The sequence below is a fragment of the Phyllostomus hastatus genome, unplaced genomic scaffold, assembly GCF_019186645.2.
Source record: "Phyllostomus hastatus isolate PE091 unplaced genomic scaffold, TTU_PhHast_1.1 phas_contig_38, whole genome shotgun sequence".
In the NCBI taxonomy this organism is placed as follows: domain Eukaryota; kingdom Metazoa; phylum Chordata; class Mammalia; order Chiroptera; family Phyllostomidae; genus Phyllostomus; species Phyllostomus hastatus.
The window spans coordinates 20,262,311-20,283,656 of NW_025333869.1; the positions used below are offsets into that span (position 1 = coordinate 20,262,311).

The 21,346-nt window shown below is 41.4% G+C and overlaps 1 protein-coding gene across 33 annotated transcripts in view; it reads left to right on the top strand.

Moving 5' to 3' along the window:
• Positions 1-21,346, top strand: part of KCNMA1 (potassium calcium-activated channel subfamily M alpha 1) — a 739,251-nt gene that overhangs the window by 573,805 nt on the left and 144,100 nt on the right. For 17 of the 33 annotated variants that reach the window (XM_045841894.1, XM_045841895.1, XM_045841904.1 and 14 more), the window contains exons 15-16: positions 1,206-1,315; positions 13,282-13,350. In XM_045841894.1, coding sequence (XP_045697850.1) covers positions 1,206-1,315; positions 13,282-13,350 — 179 coding nt within the window. Of the gene's footprint in view, positions 1-1,205; positions 1,316-13,281; positions 13,351-15,700; positions 15,713-21,346 lie in introns of all 33 variants that reach the window. The other 16 variants (XM_045841891.1, XM_045841892.1, XM_045841893.1 and 13 more) reach the window with 1 other exon arrangement.

The window sequence follows — 21,346 nt, forward strand, 5'->3', positions numbered from 1 at the left end:
CATGGCCAGGTACCTTCTAGACAGAAAATATATATTTTCTTTGTAAAAGCCTTCAGACAATAGAGAAATCTATATAGAAAAAGTGTCATTTTACATCTCAGACATAACACCTGTTAGTGTTTTGCTATAAAGCTTTCTAGATTTTTCCATGGTTTTACAAACATTCAGATAATTATAGGGTATTTAATAAAATAGGATCAGACTATATACACTTTAGTAATATGCTTTTTTACATAATTTCTATATTAATATATATTTTCATCATAGTTTTTAATTGCTTACTTGTATTCCATTGTATAAATGTATAAGCTGTGCTTTTCCCCTCAATTTTTCATGAATAGAAAGGATGTTCTTATACATATGTCTTTACATACCCATATTTTTAGGACTATAAGATGTACTGGGCCATAAGACACACCTAGGTTTTGGAGGAGGAAAATAGGAAAAAAAATTGAAGCAAAAAATGTGGTAAAATATTTAACAACATAAATAACATAGCCCCCCCACCCCCAATGAGCCAGGTAAACTACATTTGGACTATAAGATGTACCCCCTTCCCTCCCAAATTTGGTGAGGGATGCGTCTTATACTCCAAAAAAATATGGTACTTGTCTACTTGTTTCTTTGCTGTCAGTACTTAAAAGTGGAATTGTGTAAGAGTATGGATTTCTATAAGTTTTTCTAACAATTATAAAATTGCTCTAAAAAATCTGCATCAATTTACCTGCTTACCAATATTGCAGTGAGTGTCCATTCCCCCACATGCTTGGAAGTCATACGGGTTTAAAAAGAAGTAGCCCTGGTTGGGTGGCTCAGCTGGTTGGGATGCTGTCCCACACACCAAAGAGTTGTGGGTTTGATCCCTGGTGGCGGTTGTGTATTGGGGTGGGACAACAGATTGATGTTCTTGTTTCTCTCATCAATATTTCTTTCTCTTGCTCCCTCCTCTTTCAAGTCAATGAACACATCCTCAGGTGATGCTTAAGAAAAAAGAAGTGGTGCTTTAGAGGGGTCATACTTCTAGCCTGTGAATTTAGGGTTGGGGAAAGCTTCAAGTGGATGATATGCTTGTGTTCCTGGTTGCTGGAGAAGGTCACCATCACATAGCCAGTGCATTCATTTGTTTGCAAGGTGGTAGAACTCAAGTTTTCCTTTCATAGCTTACTGTCATTATCTTAAACCCTCTTCTTGTTCTTCTCCTTTAGATTGAGGAAGACACATGGCAGAAATACTACTTGGAAGGAGTCTCAAATGAAATGTACACAGAATATCTCTCCAGTGCCTTCGTGGGTCTGTCTTTCCCTACTGTTTGTGAGTAAGTGACCACCAACCATACGGTCCTTGGCTGTCAGGGATATTTAATGTGCCCCTCACAGGAGAGACCCCTCACCTCTGCCCAGCACAGTCGGGACACTTGAGAGCTACAGACTGTGCCCTGTATGCTCAGCCTTGTGTGATGAACTCAAGGTGGGTTCTGGCATGGTCTCTGCCTTGGGGGTTTCTGCTGGCCCTACTTTTCCTCCAGACCTGACAATCTCAGGTATGGATCCATCATTTGTACTAAACCAAGAACTCACTTTAGCTGCATATCTTCAATTATGCTCCTGTGATGCTGATGCATTTATGAAGGGAGCTGTGAACCCATGTCTTTCTGATTTTACTAGCAAATCTCACTAGCCCCTTGATGAAAGGAATTTTAATTTCTCTTTCAATTAAGTCATATCATGAAGTTATCAGAGAAGCCACTGTTCAAAGTGCATTCATGATTTGCTGAGGAAATGTAGAACCACATGAACCAGAAGGAGACCTTGGAAAAGTCCCTGACATGGACAACTGTGATGTTGTAGCAATAAGAAGACTCAGCTTCTTCTGACACTGGCTTAGCAGGGTGGATTTGAGCAAGGGCAGCCCCATTTGGCCATGGACCCTCAAGGTAGAATAGGTGATCACCTAAGGGTATGACATCAGGATTGTCAGGTGTCCTGGACCCTGAGAAACTTCCACCAGGGCAATGCCTCAGCTTCCCCACTTAGAATCTCTGATGTTGGTTTAAGTCAAAGAGGGGCTTTGTTCTCTATGAAAACACAAACTCCCTTGGAATGCTGAAACATTCAGCTTGACCCATTGACACCTTAGCAAAGGATTTGAGAAACTCAGTCTCACTGATACCAACTGGGAAGAAGCAGGAGAATCTGGGAAGCCACTGGGGAAGAAAAGCTGTTCCCTTGTATTATCTACCTGCCTAGAAACTGAACCAAACTTAGACATTCAAAGGAATGTCTAAGAAGGATGATCCTGGGGGCTCTTGGGTTCCCCTCAATCACAGTTTTCTGTTCTGTGCACTGTGGAGAGGGGACAGAGTGCCTGGTAACTTGGGGTTTACCTGGAGATGCCTGCCAGTGAACACAGCAGGTGCACTCAGCCTGTCCCTGGGTCCAGACCCTGAGTGATACAAAATGGTTTGGCTGTTTACTGAAATTTCTCACTCTGTCTCTAAGTGAAAGTTTAAATGCTAAATGGACTGGAAAAGTGAATAGGTAATTGATTCGGAAGAAGTTATTTTCTGAAAATGGATGCCCTATTGTAACTCCCATGTGTTCCTGTCTCTGAAAGCTATTTCTCCTTCTGCCAAGAAAGAAGTTAACTATTCAGAGGCACTGGGTCCTAGAACAGAGGCTGCCCCTGGGGATTTTCTCCACCTTGGAGCTTGGCCCGCCTAGGATAGAAAGCTTGGGAGAATTCAGGACTTATATTAAAAAGCTGATTCTATAAAAAGGCGACTGTGGTCTCCTGTACCTAATGAAGGGGTGGTGAGGGCACCCAGCAGAGCCCCAAGGGCTCCTATGGTGTTGGAGGCATTAGCAGGGAGTATGTGAGGCCACCTCCCTTGGTTGTTAATTTCCCCTGCCTTGACCACGGTTTGTGTCTGTCATGGGTGCTCTCCTGGAAGCCTGCTTTCCCGCTGCTCCTTTGCTGCTCCTGGGAACCAAATCAATGCATAAGAGTGTTAGCCTGTAAGGTTAGGGTTGCTGTCCCTTAAAGTCGCAATTGAGCAAATTTACCACAGGGTAAATTTAACTCACGAATTTGCCCTCCACGGTATTTCATTTCTTAAAAGTTAGTTGCCAGTATTTCAGAATGGAGGTATTTCACAAAAAGAATGGATTTCTGGCCTCTCCTGAAAATCTGAGGAGCCAACACAGTACTTGCATTTCTGGTGAATGCTAACTGGCTCCAGTTTCCTGTGAGGAAGGGCTTAGTGTAGCATTCCTCTCCCTCAAACCAGGCCAGAGCAGCACGTCCAGCCCAGGCCTAGCCCTGGGGACATGTGAGCTTGCCAACTCCAGCACATGGGTTAATGTGATGATCCACTGCCCTACAGAGCCAGCTCAAGAGCTGGTCACTAGTGACTGCTGTAAATATTTCCTTTGGTTGATTTTCAAGTTCAGAACATGTCCAGAACATGTCCAGTGTGTCTGAGGGACCAGATCCCTCAGACACACCTTGTTGTCAGAATTTAGTATTGGTTCAGTACAGCTTCCGGCATGCAATAAAACAAAACAACCTTCTGATGTGAATGAGAATGGGTGCAACTTAGTGCTATTATTCGTTTAACACAATGATACAGCAGAGGTAGAAATAATCAATAAAGAAAGGACATTTAATGAGATTTAGGAACATCCCAAAACATTGAAGCTCTCCTCAAGCATTTGATTATCTGGAGGCTTAATTATCTGTGTTTTCTACTTTAAATTAAAGAAAAGCCATAATTCAAAGTTACCAGCAGTTTAATGATAACACTCTTCAATTCAGGTTAATTAAAGCACAGCCGTAATTAGAGTGTAGTGTTGTATATCACTGGGCTGGCACATAAGTATTTTCATTACAGTAAGAATCGGCTATTTAATTTCAGAGTGACATAAAGGATGCCAAAATATATTTTAAGCTGCTTCATGTAGACAAAAAAGAATTGGGGAATATTCTGGGTATAATAAAACACAGATAAAATATACAGATTTTCAGAGCAGTTTCTATAATTATGCACTGCATTAAAACAGTATGCAGCACGTAACATCTTAAAGCATAAAAGAAGTTTGCTCTTCCCCTAGGCTGACAGAAAGCCCCTCTGCAGGGTGGGGTCACAGCACAGGAGAGTTTGGTGTTATCTTAGAAGCTGAGAGAATCATTCTGTGAAGACAAGAGGGCAGGACAGATTGGTGAAATCTAAGGTCTTTTCCCAAGAGAACAGAATGGGGGAGGAAGAGAGGCAGGAGACGCTCCCCACCCCCAACCCGGTGCAAGTTTTTAAAAAAAATTCAAGTAGAGAGATGCTCTCTCTTGTCCTAGTGAGGTGCCAGCCAGCTATGTACTTTGATTTCTTTGGGTCAACTTTCTGGCTTCCCTACATTTCTTGCTGGAAGGATCAGCTTTGTTCCAAAAATAGTAGCTAATTTAGATAAAATGCAATATCATTTCTAAAGATTTTGTTTACGTTTTATTATTTTATTATAACAATTCTGTGATATTTAGATTAGTGTCACTATCCCTGGTTTACCAATGGGGACACAGAGCTTGGGGCCTCTTCCCCAGCCGCCCAGCAGACAAGTTACAGAACCAGCATTCCGACGCTGGCTCTTGTGCGACTGGGAGCAGCTTGGAGTCACTGCTCGATGAAGGCTGGCTAATTAACAATCGCCTGGGGAGCTTATTAAACAGAGAGGTTTCTAGGTTACATCTTTAGATTTTAATATCTGGGGTAAGGCCCCAAATTTGCATTTTTTACAAACTTGTCACGTGATTGTGATCCAAAGTTTGAAGACTGAGAACCCTCATGGACCCCACCCTTCTATACCATAGACTGGAATAACCTGTCTTATTTCTCCCTTTGGACTCATACACTGGAATATGTTTCTCTCTGATTTTAGCCAAATCATAGATGCGTAGGTTGGCCACATTTTGCAAACTAAGATTTGGGCCTCTGTGTGAGTTTCCTTGTCATCATTCCTTCTCCACATAGGGTATTCTGCAATGTCCAGAGACACAGGAAGTTGTCTACCACACCAGGCAAACCACTGACTGCTCTCCCTACTCCCCACACCTAATCCAGATCAGTATAAGAAAAAGACATGGGGTGAGGAACCCATTAATATTCTTGGTTATGTTTCCACTGGGGATCATAAAAGCAGCTTCAGGCTGGGAAGAACAGACAAATACTAAATGTGGAGAAGTCTAGAGGAAACAAGGAAGTTCAGGGTACAACACTCAATGCCACCTGTTGGCCTTGTTGGAGGTCCTAGTGGGCATGTCCTCACCTTCCCTGGGATGCTCCTGGGGATGGGTGTTCCTTTTAAGGGCCAGCAACTCCTGAGCACTTCTCCTTGGTTTTGTATAGCTAGTGTGCCCCTGGGCCTGTGTGGCAGTAAGATCAAGGCAAAGGAGCATTGGGATCTGAAGGAGAAGGTGCCATCCATGGTTCTCTGAGCACCAGAAAACCACCTGCTCCCTTGACCCCCTGGACTCCCCACCTCCCTCAGTAGATGACTCTGGAGGGTGCAGACAGCCAGCACCAAGCCTGCAGGAAGCAAGGGGTGGCTATGCTTCCCACTGAAGTGTGTTGCTCTTGAGCAGTTTACATACTAGGATGCTGTGTGATGTCTTGGAGTGTGAGCTGTGGAGTCTCAAAGGCCAGCGGTCATACCTCCAGATTGGCCACTTGCTGGCTATGTGATTTGGGACAAAGTATTTGATTTCTGAATATCCGGCCTCAAACTTGGTACTTACCCCCAGCCTCTTTATCTCTGAAATAGGAATGACATTACTTATCTCTCAGAGCAAGATAATGTCCTATCCCTCTCTTCTACCTCTCTGCGTCCTCCCACTGCTCCATCCTGCCCCATAAATATGATGTAAGCACATGGGAAGAAAGAAATCCACTGTGGCATTTCAGGTTATAGTTACTTTTACCTTTTAGAAAATTCTGCCAACAGTTACCAGTCAGTCAGTTGAGTAGATAGTTCATGAGTGTGGGATGTTAGTGCCGGTGTGCCAGGCATGGTGTCATCTCTAGAGGAACCTGCAATTAGCTTTGATAACATATATGCACAGTAAAAGATTAATAACAATACTTACAAGTGTCAAGTAAAAGATTCTGTTTCCCTTCAGCAGCTGCCTTCTGAGAGTTTGCAATCTGGCTAAGGAAGATAATCCCCATTGTCTGGGAGAGGAGAGCACCTGTTGATAAGTGTTTGTTTGATGGATATACACAGTGGAGGACAGATGCTGAGAGTTACAGAGAAACAGCTTCCAGTAGGCTGGGGGTGACCAGGAGACTCTTCCTGGAAGAGATGGCACTTGATGTGTGCCTTATAAGGAGGTTGGATTCAGAGAGAGAATAAAGAGGGAAGAGAGGTTGCTAAGTGGCAGGGAATCAGGAGCCACACAGAACCACTCAGACTCTCAACACCCCAGTCTCTTAGAGACTTTCAATGAGAGCAAATTGGTCTCCACTTTAGATGGCAGGAGGAAACAAAGAAGGTGTCTTTTGACATGTGATATTTTCAGAGGGAATCAGCGATAATGTTTTTATCATGAGAACTAGCAAATATGAGGATACAGACCCCCTGCTTCCAGGTATTTCCTACCTGGAAAGGCCCAGAGGAGAGGAGGGAGGTGGGAAAGGAAGGAGGGGCCAGAGGGAGCCAGGGGTTCACAGGTTCAGCCCCAAGAACACCATGTTCCCTCACATTGAGCCTATTAGTTATTCATTACTTACAAAATATAAAACCTCAATTATATCAGATTTTACAGCTCAGAGGGGATTAGGACAAAAGATGTATTTAAAATATAGTGTGTCCCTCTCTGTACCACTGCAGCTGGTGGAGCAGTTAAAATTCAGATTTGATGTGGAGAATTTAATGCCTGGGCAACTTGGGGAACTGTGACAGATCTTTGCAGTGCTAATGGGCAGGAGTTCTGCCCTCAAGCCCTAGCATGGATGCTTCTTTGCTGGTTTAAGACAGTTTGGGGGCTGGGGAGGATTCTTCATTTCCTCACCCACCTGCCTTCAGGGTCCTAAGCATTCAGAAAATCACGCTATTTTCCTGTGTCATTTTGTGTGGGTAGATCTTTCCATTGAGGCTACTTGAGGAAACTTAAAATTGAAGTCTGCCTAGAGAAAGCTGGGTCTCCTGCCCAATGAAAACTACAGCTAGTTTAACTTGAGCTCTGTGACATCATTAGCCTTTTGAGACAGACATCCAAATTTGAACATGGAGCAGAAAGAAACTGGCAGACCTGATTGTTTCTTGATAGATTTGTTTAGCCGAACTGCAGAAATGAACATTTTATGAGAATTTATGGAAAGGCTCAAGTCTCAGCTTTCAAAATTATTTTTCCTCAAAGAACTGGCCCTATTCATTTAATTATCTGGACTAAACATATATGAACATAGATAGGAATACACTATTTATGAGTTTTTCTACTATAGGGGCCCAGGAGGCGAGCACTGACCCCTGTGCATGCTAGTGAATAAACCGGCAAAGGGTACAGAGGCAGTGGCAGGTCAAGGATTCTCTGCAGGCAGGGTCAGGGGAGCAGTCCCGTTGGAAATGGGATGGTTGCCACAGGATTGCCTTGATGCTGGTACTCACAGCAAACATACAGTTTATATTTTGTTTTTGATTAACAATAATAGCAAAGCTTTCTAAAATTCATGTATTCACCTTTTAGACAAAGGCTAATTGTTCATGTCAAAGATGTAATTATATTTACATTTAAGTGTCCCAGGTATGCTAGTGGAGAGACAGTGAGCATGTGCTGGTTTGAGGGTTGACTGTTCTAAAGCCTCCTTACTCCACCCCTGTCAAAGCTGTTGGGAAATGGAATCTGAATAATAACTCGTGAGTATTTCAAAGTCACAAATCACTTCCATTTTCTTAATGCTGAGTCTTACAAATCCTGCTGTTTCAATTTTTTTTTAACTAGCTGTTTCCATTTTGAGAGCCTATAATTTTAAATCAAAGCTCATAAATACGAATCTTGGTCATTCTAGCCCCTGGATCTCGAAGATCTGGTTTCCCAATGCCGAGTATTGACATCCACATCTACTCTGAGTACACATGTCAACCTGGCATTCCCAGGGTCCCTCTGAATAACTGAGGAGGAGCTGGCACTTTGGGCGGAATGGGTTTGGAGGGCACACTGAGAACTGTGTCTTTGGGCTTCACCCAACTCACTTCTGGCCCCAAGCCATGTATTTGCATATTCTTCTGAGCACATTAGAAGGTGCATACTCTATGACAGGTTTCTATGCTTAATTCATACTAGCAAGCAATCTTTCTAGTCAAGGGAGCTGATTTAATGGCAAGAATAATTTATGTCCCTCTGGGTAGGTAGAAACAGTTGGACTCTAATTCTTAAGAGCCTTTGCTCAGGAACATCTGGGTTGAAACCACTATAGTTAACAGATGATGCTGGTCATAAAAAAAAAGGCCTTGTATAATGTCATTGTCAAATTGAGTAGACCTCTACTTAATAATTATCAAGAAAGCAATCTAACTTGTTATTACAACAGTTTTATTGCAGATTGCTGGTTTAAGACGTTTTTGTGACAGTGGCATTTTTTTTTTCCTGGGGGAAAAAAAAAAGTCATTTCTATTCCCCTGTAATTATTTTTCCAGCCAGCGACAACTTCCTGCATTGGGCATATTGGGACATTTTATCTTAGAAACCAAGAATTAAATTCTTGGTAATGTATGACTGATTTCATTCTGTTTATCACATTGTAAAATTTCTTGCTTATTTCTTACACCTTGTCTCACCCTAGGCATTCTTTCTCCTGCCACCCAGCCCTGTATACATTTAAATGCAGTAGCCCGAGTCAAGCCAGAGAATGACTATAAGGACTGGATGAGCAAAGCCCATTTTGCTTTACAAAAAAAAAAGTTGTTGAATGATGCAAGTAAATGTTTAATCTCAGGACATCAATTTTGGGCAATCTGAAGGCACATTCTTGGGGGCATGCTTCTTGTAACAAGATTTGTAGAGGGTCCCAAGGAGAAATTAATGTCTGTATCTTAGATTTGTGCTTACATTGTGGCATAGTGGATTGAAGGCAAAAATTAAATTCCCAGAGCACATCACTGCTATTATCTCCTTCTACACCCTTCCTACCCTGCCCAATCTGTGTGCTTTTATAGAACAAGACAAGAAGCATTTGTTTCATGATTCTATACGTACTTCTAAGCCTTCTCTGTCTAAACTAGATATTCCCAGTTTACCACTTTATCTCTTCTGTATTATTCCAGCAACTTCTGAGGTTTTGTTCCCCATTCTTTCATACATTTATTTAATCAGTATTTATTTAAAGCTTATGCTTTACACTTTGCAAAATGCCAGGGAGAGAAAGCATGAGGAAGCTTCTTCCATGCAATGGAAGAAGCTCAGTCTAGAGGGCAGAGAGATTAATAAATAAAGGATTACCACACAAAACCACACCCTCTCCCCTGTTTACTCACCTAGATCTGCTTTTCCCCACTGGATCCCCAACAGGGGCTGTACCTCTGCTGCAGCCTTCAGCCTAGTACCCTAACTATGGCCAACTTTTTGTGGCAGGATCTAATGAAAAACTGATTACAAGGAGAGACATAGTTCTGCTTCCAGTGTAAATAGTAAATTACTCAAGATTGATATTTTGCAAACATCCAGATGATGTTCTTAGAGTAGAGATTAAAAACACCGATACCTGTAGGGGACAATTAGCAACAAAGAGTGAAGAGTGAGGTCTGAGACAACAGGGAGTGGTGGGGACTGTGGCATATTGGAGAGCACATGTCTCATCTAAAGGGGCAAGTGCTTTGAAGCCCCAATCTCTGTTAGCTTCAGTGTGGCCATATCTGATCTGTCCAAAAAATCTGGAAAACTAGTTTTTATATGAAATCACCTATTGTTATCTGATGCCAGTTAAAAAAAAAGGACAAAACACTGTACTGACCAGACAGAACCTGTCTGCACATTGGGCTTCTGGCCACCACTCATTTCCTCCACTTTTATGAGAAACATCTGTGCAGCACTGCATTGAGACTTGATTTCCACTTTTGACATTTCTGTAAAAAATGGAAACCTTGTTTAACCTTGAACAAATTGCTTAATTTCCACTTCTGGCTTTTCTATGGAAAGGCCCTATGACCTTGAGCAAGTTGCTTTCCCATCTTTGGAACTCAGTTTGGCATCTGCCTGAGAAGAGCAGGGGTAGCCAGTCTTGAAGGGCCTGAGTCTGAAAATCTGTGGTGTGCTACTGTTGGTATATAATCACTTTGTTTATATCACTCTGTCCCTCTCTTCTTCAACCCTTTGGCCAGTGAGCAAAGGCATGTCTTGGGTCAAACAGCTTCTTAGAAAGAGGTATCTATAAAGTAGTATAGAATTATCTTAGATAGAGATTTGAAAGGCATGAAAGGGGACTCAGAGATCTGCTTGGTACCCCCTGCTAGGTTATGAATGTGCATGGGCCACATAGATTTTATCGTTTTCCCTGCATTAGAAAGCTCCTTTCTTTTTCTATCCAGTTGGTTAACAGTTTTGAAGTAGCTAGGAAGACATTATTCATTATTACTATGAACTATTTCTTCCCGTCTCACCTGCAGGACCAGGTTGTTAAAGCAATTAAGATCCTGGATCCCATGAACTACGAGAGTTCCAAATCAGAGTGGTCATTGCTCGTAGACTCTGCAACTTGGCCTCTTCATGATCCTTGCTAAGTTAAGATCACACTTCTTGAGTTTTTGGCATTTAGCTGCTAGTTACTTTAAAAAGTGGTTACTTAATCTTAGTAACTTGGTTCAACAAATATTGCATAAGCCATTTGATATTTTAAACAGTTTAAGCTCCAGAAGTAACAGTCCCATAAAAGGTGTGTGTTAGCCGTGCTCTATGGTACGTAAATTAAGAAGAGCATTTTTCCAGCTGTAGTTGGATTGGTGTTTCAGCAAACTGTGTGATCAGCATAAAGCCCAGGTCATTAGAGTCTGCTGGCAGGAATCAGAAAGCCTGCAAATCACCCAAGAGCCCCAATACACTTGCATGGAAGTGGTTCTTTGAAATCTGACTGTTTGTTGAAAGCAATATGGAGGGCCATGACCTCAGAGGCATGCATGAGCAATTTGGTCTTATTCCCAACAGAGAGTATGAGGCCTTCATCAGCACTTTACCTGTAGGTAACACATCCTCAAGCCCAGCACATCTGATTATGGCACTTTGCTATTTAAAGTCAACCAAAGTTTCCCATTCTGCTTGGAATAAGCTGCAGACTCCTTGCTGTGGCCAACAAAGTGTTCTGATTTGGTTCCCACCTAGTTCCCCAACCCAATCATTATCACAGTTGTTATTGCTGGTTCTCAAATACCTGAAGTTCCTTCCAGCCTCAGGACCCTTGCACTTGCTGTTTCTCCTCCCCAGGAGGCTTTTTCCCCACATCCCCTCATTGCCTACTTCTCTTCATCATGCTCCCTTGCTTGGTGCTTTATGTCACTTCTTCAGAATGGTCCTCCTGGCCCATTGCAGATAACACACTTTTTCAGTTACACTTTATTCTCTTAGGGATTTTAGTTTCTGCATAGTACTTGTGTTCTTATTACTTATTCTTTGTATATTTGCTTAATGCTTATCTCTGCCAACACAAAATAGGCTTCACTGGGGATGAAGATGTTGTATATCCCACTAGGTAGTAGCTGAGGACCTTGGTGAGTCACATGAGCTTTCTGAGCCTTAGTTTCATCACTTGTAAAATAGAGATACTAGTAGAAGTATGAATAACTAGGATAATATTTCCCTCTCAGGGGTATTGTGGGGATTAAATGAAAGCACCAAGAAAGGCCTTGACCTGTGACCCAAAATATCCTCCCCCTTATAATGCTGGAGCTAAATAACCATGAACTCACTTCTCCATATATCAGTAAACCATTGCTTTGTTATCTAAGAGACTTTGGACCATAAGTGATAATGCCCATTATAGAAACACAATTATAAGTTATTCAATATATATATATTATTTATGTGAACTTTTATTTCTATGAGTATATAAACATATATTTTTACCTAATTGTATCATTATTTATACATTTTATCTATATAATATTTTTTGTTGATCTTATACCTTAAAATAGTCTTCAAAATGTAATTTTTGAATGCTAATACCTACCATATAGTGCCACACTTCAACCGTTGCCTTATTACTGAACATTTAGGTTTTCTTTTTTTTTTTACTCTGTATAAATATTACTACCTTAAATACCTTTATGCAGAAAGTATTTTCCAAAATGTGTTATGATTTTTTTTAGAATTGAACCCCAGTAGTGGAATGATTTCTTGAGCTTGTGTGTATCAGTGGTTCCATGCACAGCACTATGGGGAATTCCAAACCAGTCTAAAACTCTTAAGGAAGTTACACTGGTTGAGGAAACAGAATTCAGACACATGAAATCACAGCCAGCATTAGATTGACTAAAGGCTAGAAGATGTGGTTGCAGACAAGGTGCTAGAGGAGTTCTGAGAGTGGAAAGAAAATCAGAGGGCAGCAGTTGCTGAAGAAGACCCACACAGAAGATTAGATTTGATGTGGGCCTGGGAGGGGGTATTGGAAAGAGAGGAGAAGATGTTCGGGGGGAAGGATGTGCATCACTGAAGGCATGGAGGCAGGACCCAGTCCACTGCAAAGCAGTCTGGGCCGTGGGCAAGAGTGGCAGGCAGATGAGGTGAGGCAGCTTGGCTGGAGCCAGGAATGATGGCTCTGTAGTCATGCACTGGGCAGTTACATGGAGGCTAAGGATTATTACCATCATTCCGAGCACACAGGGGTCTGCTCGGAACAACAATATGAGCCATTTGTACAAAAGACCAAAGCAGAATCCAAATAACAGGTCCAGCTGCTCCAAAAACCTCCCTCCCCCTGCAGTTAACATTTTACTACCCAACGGAGAAACTAATGAATCTGGCCCAGCATAAATCCCCAGGCACCAATTCCTGCTTGGGGTCTGTGTCTAGACATCTAGACTTGAGTGCAATTTGCACTTTGAACATTCAGTGCCTTATCGCTTGTGAGAAATCGGCTTTAATGGGGATGCTGGGAGGTGTTGCCCACAGCCCCATCCGTTTGGCACAACGACTGTAGAATGAGGGTCCCTTGGATAATGGCTGGATTAGGAGATGAAAAGGTCATAATAGTGTTTGCTAAGTGGCTCTGGTCCTCATAAGCACTGACTGGGAGTTTTCTCCATCTCTTTGCAGGCTATGTTTTGTGAAGCTCAAGCTCCTAATGATAGCCATTGAGTACAAGTCTGCCAACCGAGAGAGCCGGTAAGTTTGCTGAGTCTCAGCAGCCAGCTGACGTTTACAATGGTGAGAGTGCACTCTGGGAATGTTCGGTCCACTTTTTCTTTATTAGGCATTGTTTATATGCTTGGAACCCTGATGCAACACCTCTCTGATCCTAGGACCCATTTCGAGGCATGCTCAACCAGACACTGGCATTTCTATCCTGGACCCACCTGGCATCTCGAGCCCTACTGGGCATTGAGAGTGTTTCTCCAGGGGATGAGACACTCAGATCTCCATCGGATATGCCAACTTTCACTTTCCATCCTCTCAGCATCAAAGCAGGAACAGACACTATCCTCTTACCCCTTTTTACTGTTGTGAGCACAAAGCAGGTGGACTCTGGCCCCCTTCCCAGCAGGCAGGGCAGAGCCGTGATGGGAGATACGAGCTCTCTTGATAGCCAAATTACAAGCAGCCTATTGTGGACCATATGTGCTTCTCCCGGTGCAGCTGAAATCCAGGTGGCAGAATAACAGCTTCATGTAAATTAGCCAGGAGATCAAGGCTGAGAGGCAGGAGCCCTCTTTATTTATTTATTTTGTACTTAATTATGTGCAAATCAGGCTGATGAGGGACTGGGTCTGGTTGAAACAGATAACACCCCAGTCAATATAGGAGTTCACATTGGAAGAAGGAAGTATATCACATTAGAGAGGAATTTTGTTGATGGAATACTGTATGTATTATAGATAAAATAGAGATGATTTTTGCCACCCCCACCCCTATTCTTATCCATAGTTTTGAAAGAAAGATAACTTGTTGAGAAATGATCAGGCTTTTGTCCTCTGGAATGACAGCCAAGGGTTGTTCCTAACTGTAGTCAATAAGTCTTCCTGTAGAGTGCAGGTGCCCTCTGACATGCACCTTAATGACTGAGCAGAGTGCAGGGCAAGACTAGAAGGTTCCTGCTGTCATTGTTTAAGGAGTTTTCATTATTTGGATGAATGACTCAATAAAGCCAGACTTTCAAATGTGCAGTCTGTGCCTTTATAACAACAACAACAACAACAACAACAACAACAACAACAACAACACTGGGTTATCAGCAAGTTAATCCAATATTCTCTGTTACCTTAACCCCTAGATCAGATTGCTCACAAAGTCAATCTGATCAAACGTTCAGCTCTTACAAAAATCCAAATCAACCAAGAGGAAGAAAAAATGGTAGATTTGGTAGATACATGTAGAACATGGATGTAGCAGTTAACAAATATGTATGTAGATACACATTTTTCTTTTCTGTGTTGGCAAAGTGAAAAGTATTATTTGCAAAAAAAAACCAAAAACCCCAAAGCACTGAGAGTCCTGGCTATTTGCTGTTCAACAGATGACATGGGTGTTTCTGGAACTACTGCTTGCCCATATCACCAATACTCACCTGTACCTGTGTAGGGGGTTTTGCAAATGATATCTTTTGTGTTGCCAAGTCAGTATATCTTTGTGTAATTCAGTGTTCTCTCTTTATTCTTTGTGCATCTCTCAAAAAAGTGTCATGATGTGGGTGATGCCAAATAGTGTTTCTCAACCATTCTGGAAAAATTTTATAGCAGGAGACTGTAGTCTGAAACTTGACCAGTCATCTCTCACCTGCCAGTTTTTGGTCACAAGGAGGGACAGAACAAGTTTGTTAATGGTTCAGTGTGAATACATTGACACCACTCTGAGGAAAAGAAATCAGAGGTTTTCCTGAACAGAGAGTCTTTTCTTTGATGGACTCTCCATGTAGTTCATATATCAGAGGTGTTTTCAACAAAGCCATATGTATAGATAGAATTCTTTAGATTTTTTTTCTTTTTTAGAAAAGGGAGAAGAGGCTTGTTTGGCTTTGTTTTGGCTTTCTGTGTGCCTTTGCCAGCTTTAACCCTCAAATGTGGCTTGGTCTCAGTGTGGAAGCTCATTGGTTCTTGTGGAAGAAGGTATATTTGAGGGAATGTGGATCATAGCTCTGAGAAAACACAGGACTTAATAAACACGATATTCGTGTTTCAAAGAATCCAGTGTTTGACCCTCCCTGAGATAATAATCTTAGGTTTTTTCCTGCATTTAGAATGTCCCATTTCCTTCCCTCTCACCTTCTCTAAGTGCCCTGGTGTTAAAACTCAGAGAACCCTGCTTCTCCTTCCTGCCCCCTTGCCTCCAGCTTGTGTTGAGCGACCTCCTCTGTTGTTTCACCCCATGATACTGTGCCTATGCTTTGCTGAAAAACCTTGTTTTCACATGCATCCTTCAAATAATTTGAAACAAAGGTTTTATTCCTTCTTTTCCTTTTGGTGTCAGTCAATTTATTATCATGTTGTTTGATTTAAATTCTTTTCTTGTCGTTTTGCAGAAGCCGAAAGCGGTATGCACTCTTCGTTAACTTTCCTCCCAACCTCCACCCTCTATCTTCACTTCTAACCACAGGACTAACTATTTGCCAAGAATTCAGGAAGATAGGGATTATATATATATATATTTGTGTATATGTATATATAATCTCATTCCCTTGTCTATTGTATATGTATATATTTATAAATGTATATTTATACATAAATCCCTCTCCAACTAGTGTACATAAAAACTGAAAGTAGCCTATTGCTTTTCTTGTTTGATTTGTTGATTCTTTTGGATGACGCACTAACTTCTTTGCAGGAAACCAAAACAAACAAAAACTACTACAAAAGGCACAATTATGTTTTCAGTTATGGCACCAATGATGGGAACAAATGCTGTTCAAGTTGAAAAGGAGGAGGCTTCTCTCCAGCCCTCAGTGTCTGTTTCTGTCCTGTCCTGGTGTGTCTTGGTGTCCACCAGACTCTGTGGTGCCATTTGTCTACATAACACATCCACATTCCCCCTGACCTCCTCCCCGCTGTGTCTACTTCCAGTTTGTAGAGCAGAATTTGTGTCCTTTTATCCACAAAACAGAGACCAAGTCCTTACATTTAACTCTTTCCTTATGCCTATTTTGATGATAATGTTTTGCACATTTTATTTCTTGGGCAGTACTCAGTGCAGACTTAGGACACTGCTACTAAATTACCAGATTATCACATTTGATTTACTGGATGAGTACTGTTCCTTGAGACCACCTTATGGCTTTCTGTTTTTCCTAGTGTATTTGGACATATTTCTTATTATGAAGTATCATAGCTTTCACCATGTGACCTCACCTTGTTTGCTGCTCTTACATGTTGCATGAAGCATGACGAAATTCTTATATAACTTTTTTTTAATTTAACTTTTTGGATTAATATTTCCAGTGTAGCCTTTCAAATGTTTTCTCTGTCTAAGGAAGTATTGTTGAAAACATTCCATTGAGCTGCCTACTCGTTCATCTTCTCGAGTTGTTTTTCTCAGTAGCTTAATCACTGTCATATCTTTGTGTTTGTGATTCTGTGTGTGTGTGTGTGTGTGTGTGTGTGTGCATTTGTCTGGAACTTTTTCCAAAGTCAGACTCTGCTGTGATTTTTCGAGTAGATGTGTAAAAATAGATGTGGCTTCCTGTCAGTTTGGTATTATTGATATGATCCAACTGCGAGAAGTTACTGCAACACTTTGCATCTTCCAAGGTCCACAGTGGTTGCACCTCTGCCGTGGGCTTTTGGCCTTTGAGTCTTTTTACCTTGTGGTGAAGGCATGTTGTGATGTAGGCATGATTTGTCTAAAGTGTACCAAAAAGTGACTCAGCTTGTTCCCAGAACCAAATTTCCAGCATTGTCCTTTCCAAATGAACTATCTCTTTTCCTTCCCATATGGCTACTGTTTTTCTGGTGTATAAAATCTATTTTAAAATGCTACTTCTAAAATGACTGAGATGGAATCAGGATAAATATATCATTGGTTGACCACAGTGGTGGCCATTTGAGTCTGACCAACTGGGAGCAACCTTTATTATGCTGTCTCCGTGTAAGTGAACTTGGCTCAAGTATACTGAAGCATGGAATACACACTGTGAAAAAGTTTATGTGTCTAGTAGTGTGGGACTCCAGCAGCATATATTTTAATGCCCAGAAGAAATGAAAAGTTCCAGAAAGGCAGTAGGATTTGAGATTTGGGGTTTCCATAGGCTGTGTGCTAACACAGCCCCTAAACTGCAAGGAGGTTATACTTCCTGAGATGGGAACCAGTTGGTTCAAAGAAAGTCCCACCCAATAGCAATCACATTTGACCTTGTGTCGTCAGAGAGGCCACTTTTAGTGGCATGATTTCCCTGGGCACAGCATGAACAGAAGTCCTAGATTGTTCTTATTTTCTTGCTCTAGGTAATGGAGTCCCATTAGCTTTCTAGACACTGATATAATTATCATGTTATCAAATACAAACTATGTTCTCATGCAAGTGATATTTTTGTAATTGCTCGGGGAATGGTACATCACACCTACCAGAAATTGAGTGGGAAGAAAAGAGATACACACCTGTCGTATTTATCCGTAGTGGATAAAAGTTTCCTTTAAAAAAACCTATTTCAGTTGAATTACTAATCACTGGTTGTCTCTAAAAGCAGCAAACAAGTAAAGTTTATGATAATTGGAGGAGAAAGAACTAGATGTTTCCCAGTTAATGCATAAGTGGTGGAGAAAGGGAATACCTCATTTTGCCCCAATTGTCTACCCTGACCAAAATTCAGCAAGAGATACACAGTGAAATGCACTGCAGCTTGAGACCTGGAGCTCCGCTCCCAGAGGAACCTGGCACAGACATTTCCCTGGGGGGCTGAGCCCCGCTAGCCAGTTTCATGCAATGTGTTTTGTGTTCAGGAACATGTATTTCAGTTCTCAGTGAGTGGTGTTTTCAATAATTGAAATCAGTTCCTTCAACTCCCCACATGGCTAGCTGTTTATGTATTTTGTGTATTTACATATTTATACTCAACATCTCTGGGATATTGTTAGCTCATTTGCTGACCCCTAGAATAGGTGTGATTGCTCCCCTGGTAGGCCTGACTGATAAGAACTGCAGCTGGGTCTTGAAAGAACAGCTTTGACTCCCTTTCTCCTCAGCAGAGAGGGAAAGGAGCACTTTTGGAACTGAGATCTACGACTTCTGTTTTCCACTCATTCAACAAATAGTTAAAAAGTGCCTCTTCCATGCAGCTGGCTACATGAGAAAGGAATTTATAAAAGTAAATAAAGTATGGTCATGCTTTTCACTCCTTTACTCAGCTGTGAGTTCCCCACAAAATATATATATTTGCTCCTATAGTGGGTGAGGAGCTGACGAATAAGTCTAGATACAAAACTAGTCTGAGAACAAAAGAAAGAACAGGAATCCTTGGGGAAGGGACCATACCAGGCCTTTGCCTCCGGTTATCAGTGAGTATTTTCCATTGGAATTAACAAGGTCATAGAAGAAAGAGGATAATTTATAGTTCTTTGAAATGAGGGAAGGCCCACCCCTGCCAAGAAGATGTCCCTATTGGAATTCTGCTAATTGATATATGGATTTTTTTTAGGGAGATTTTCTTGATTCTTCACATGACATCTTGAAGTTTATCTCTGTCTAATAAGCTAGTGAATTAGACAAAATTGGAGACAGAGACTGATTTAAAGTGCTACACAGGGCAGGAGACTTTTGACAGTCATGAAAACAAACAAACTTAACATTGGGTATTTTAAGAGATGAAAGATATTTGGAAAGGTTTACCTATTCCCATTAGGAGGTCAATAACAGATTTTAAGGATAGGGGGCACATTATGGGAACAAAAAAGTTACTTCTGTCTAGATGTTTATCATTTTATATTTTCAAAAAGATGAGGATCAATACTTTATTTAAACTTCATAGATTTGAAATATGTATTAAATGCTTAATGTCTAAAATATCAAAAAGGGTAACATATTTCCTCCAAGAGTCTTTGAAACTTTGTGCCCACACAGGGAGTGTTGTGTGTGGGGGTCCCTGGAGTCTGGCACGTGTGCCTGTATATTGAACTCTCAAATACATGAGGGTAGTCCAGCCCAGTGGGTATCTTTATGTATCTAGATGTCTTTCCTTTACTGTTCTTTAGAGCTGGGCTTATCCTTCTCATTCCCACCCAAAAGGCTGCCTTAGCCTGACCTGGACCACTGCAAATGATGCAGCCTCCCACAGCATGTAGAAGTGACTTAAAGCCTCTGAGCCCTGTCCAGAAGACAACAGGAGGACATTCTGGGGTTACATGGTCACTGACATCCTTGAAGGTCCTTATTGCCTTTTACACTCAGCCATAAAGTTTAAGGAACAGAGTTACTCCACTGTGTAGCCAAAAGCCTGTCCAGATTAGCCCATCTCCTGATATTGTGCAAGAATAAAGTTTCAGATACTGTGGTCAGTAAAAAGGTCTTTCAAGTGCCACTAAGGTACCTCCTGGGTAGTTTCTCAGCACCAAGGACAAAATGAGGAGTGCGATGCTGTGAGAGATTATTTACTTCTCACGTACTTGTTGCAATTACCTTGCATAATATTTATAGCAGCTGTGTATTAAGGATCTACTATGTTGCAATCACTTGGCACATAGTATGTACTTTAATTTTCTCAGTAACTCTGTAAGCTAGTGATTATTCACCCCATTTCACTGACAAGGAGTGGGAGGCTCAGTGGCACCACATGCTCAAGGCCAGGACCTGAAGCTGCCGGCCCAACACATGCACCTGTGTGCTTAACCAACAGCAGCAGCAGAGTGGAGACGAACAAGATCTGCCTTACATCTGTGCCCAGATCTTTTCCTCTCCTCCCTCAAACTTGACTGAAGCAAGCTTGAGGGCTGTAATAAATGATCTCAACCTGCAGTCTCTGGAGTGACAATCCCAAATTCTTACTGTAGGCCAGTTCTTCCTCGCTGCTGATAAAGAACAGTGGAAATGAAAAGAGACTTTTCATTGATAGGAACCTCACTGTCACCACCATGGCACAGTGGGATCCGTCACTGCAGTGCAGTTACCGAAGCATGTAATGTAAAAAAGGGAAAATGGATTCTGTGCGAGGCTTGTTTTGTGCATATGTGTCACCAAGACATTGATGAGTGTCAAATTTCTCCTTTTGAATTGCGTTGCTGAAATCATGATAGGATTTTTTTCCCACTCAGGAAGCTTTTTTACACGCTTAAAGGTCAACAGGTAGAATTTTCCAATTTTAAGGAATTAGTCTCCAGAAGTTACCCAGAATTATTCATTATGTCCTTGTCCTTTGTTCTAAAATGTACAGTTCCTCATCCTGTAACTTTAATTATGGCCAGGATGTTTTTTAATCCCTGCCTTCCATTTCTTGGGGACAGCTGAGGAAAATCTGATAATTCCATTGAGAATGAAATACCCTTTTGGCTTTTTTTTTTGCAATAATAAATATTAAAAGAAACAATAACCAATAGACATCAAGCCTTCTGTCAGTTATCTCGCTTGATCTTCTGAAGAAAGACTATGATTATCATCATCTTGTGGGTGAGGAAATTGAGTTCCAGAGAGGTTCAGAAACCTGCCCAAAGTTAGACAGCTACTAAATGGCTGTGCTAGAATTTGGACGCACTATGCTGCAATTTGGAATTGCAGAGACAGGGCATGTAAGAACTGCCTTGCAGGAGCATGGGTAGGAAAGTGTGCAAAATCCAGAATGCCACCTTTCTAAAACATTGCACTTAATTGCCTTTGAGAACACAATCATCTAAACTGCAGAAGCTCGGACCCTTTTCTCCTCATGATCATGACAAGTCAGAGGGCTGGTTGACAAATGTGCAGAACTGGTGGTTGCCGTATTTTGCTGTGTGTAGTGTGCACCCAAACTTTCAGGGAAAAAAAATCTTTCATTTTAATTTTTTAATTCATTTTATTTATATATGTTTGGAAACAAAACCAATGATCATATTCCAGGGTATTATTTTGTATACAGATGTCATCATTGCTTCCTAGAGTTATACTTTTTAATGCATAAGCATAAATAAAAATTAAAAACCTTTATATAGATACAGAATTAGTACTGCTTGTGTACAATGTGCATCCTTATTTTTTCCTAAAAAATTTGGGC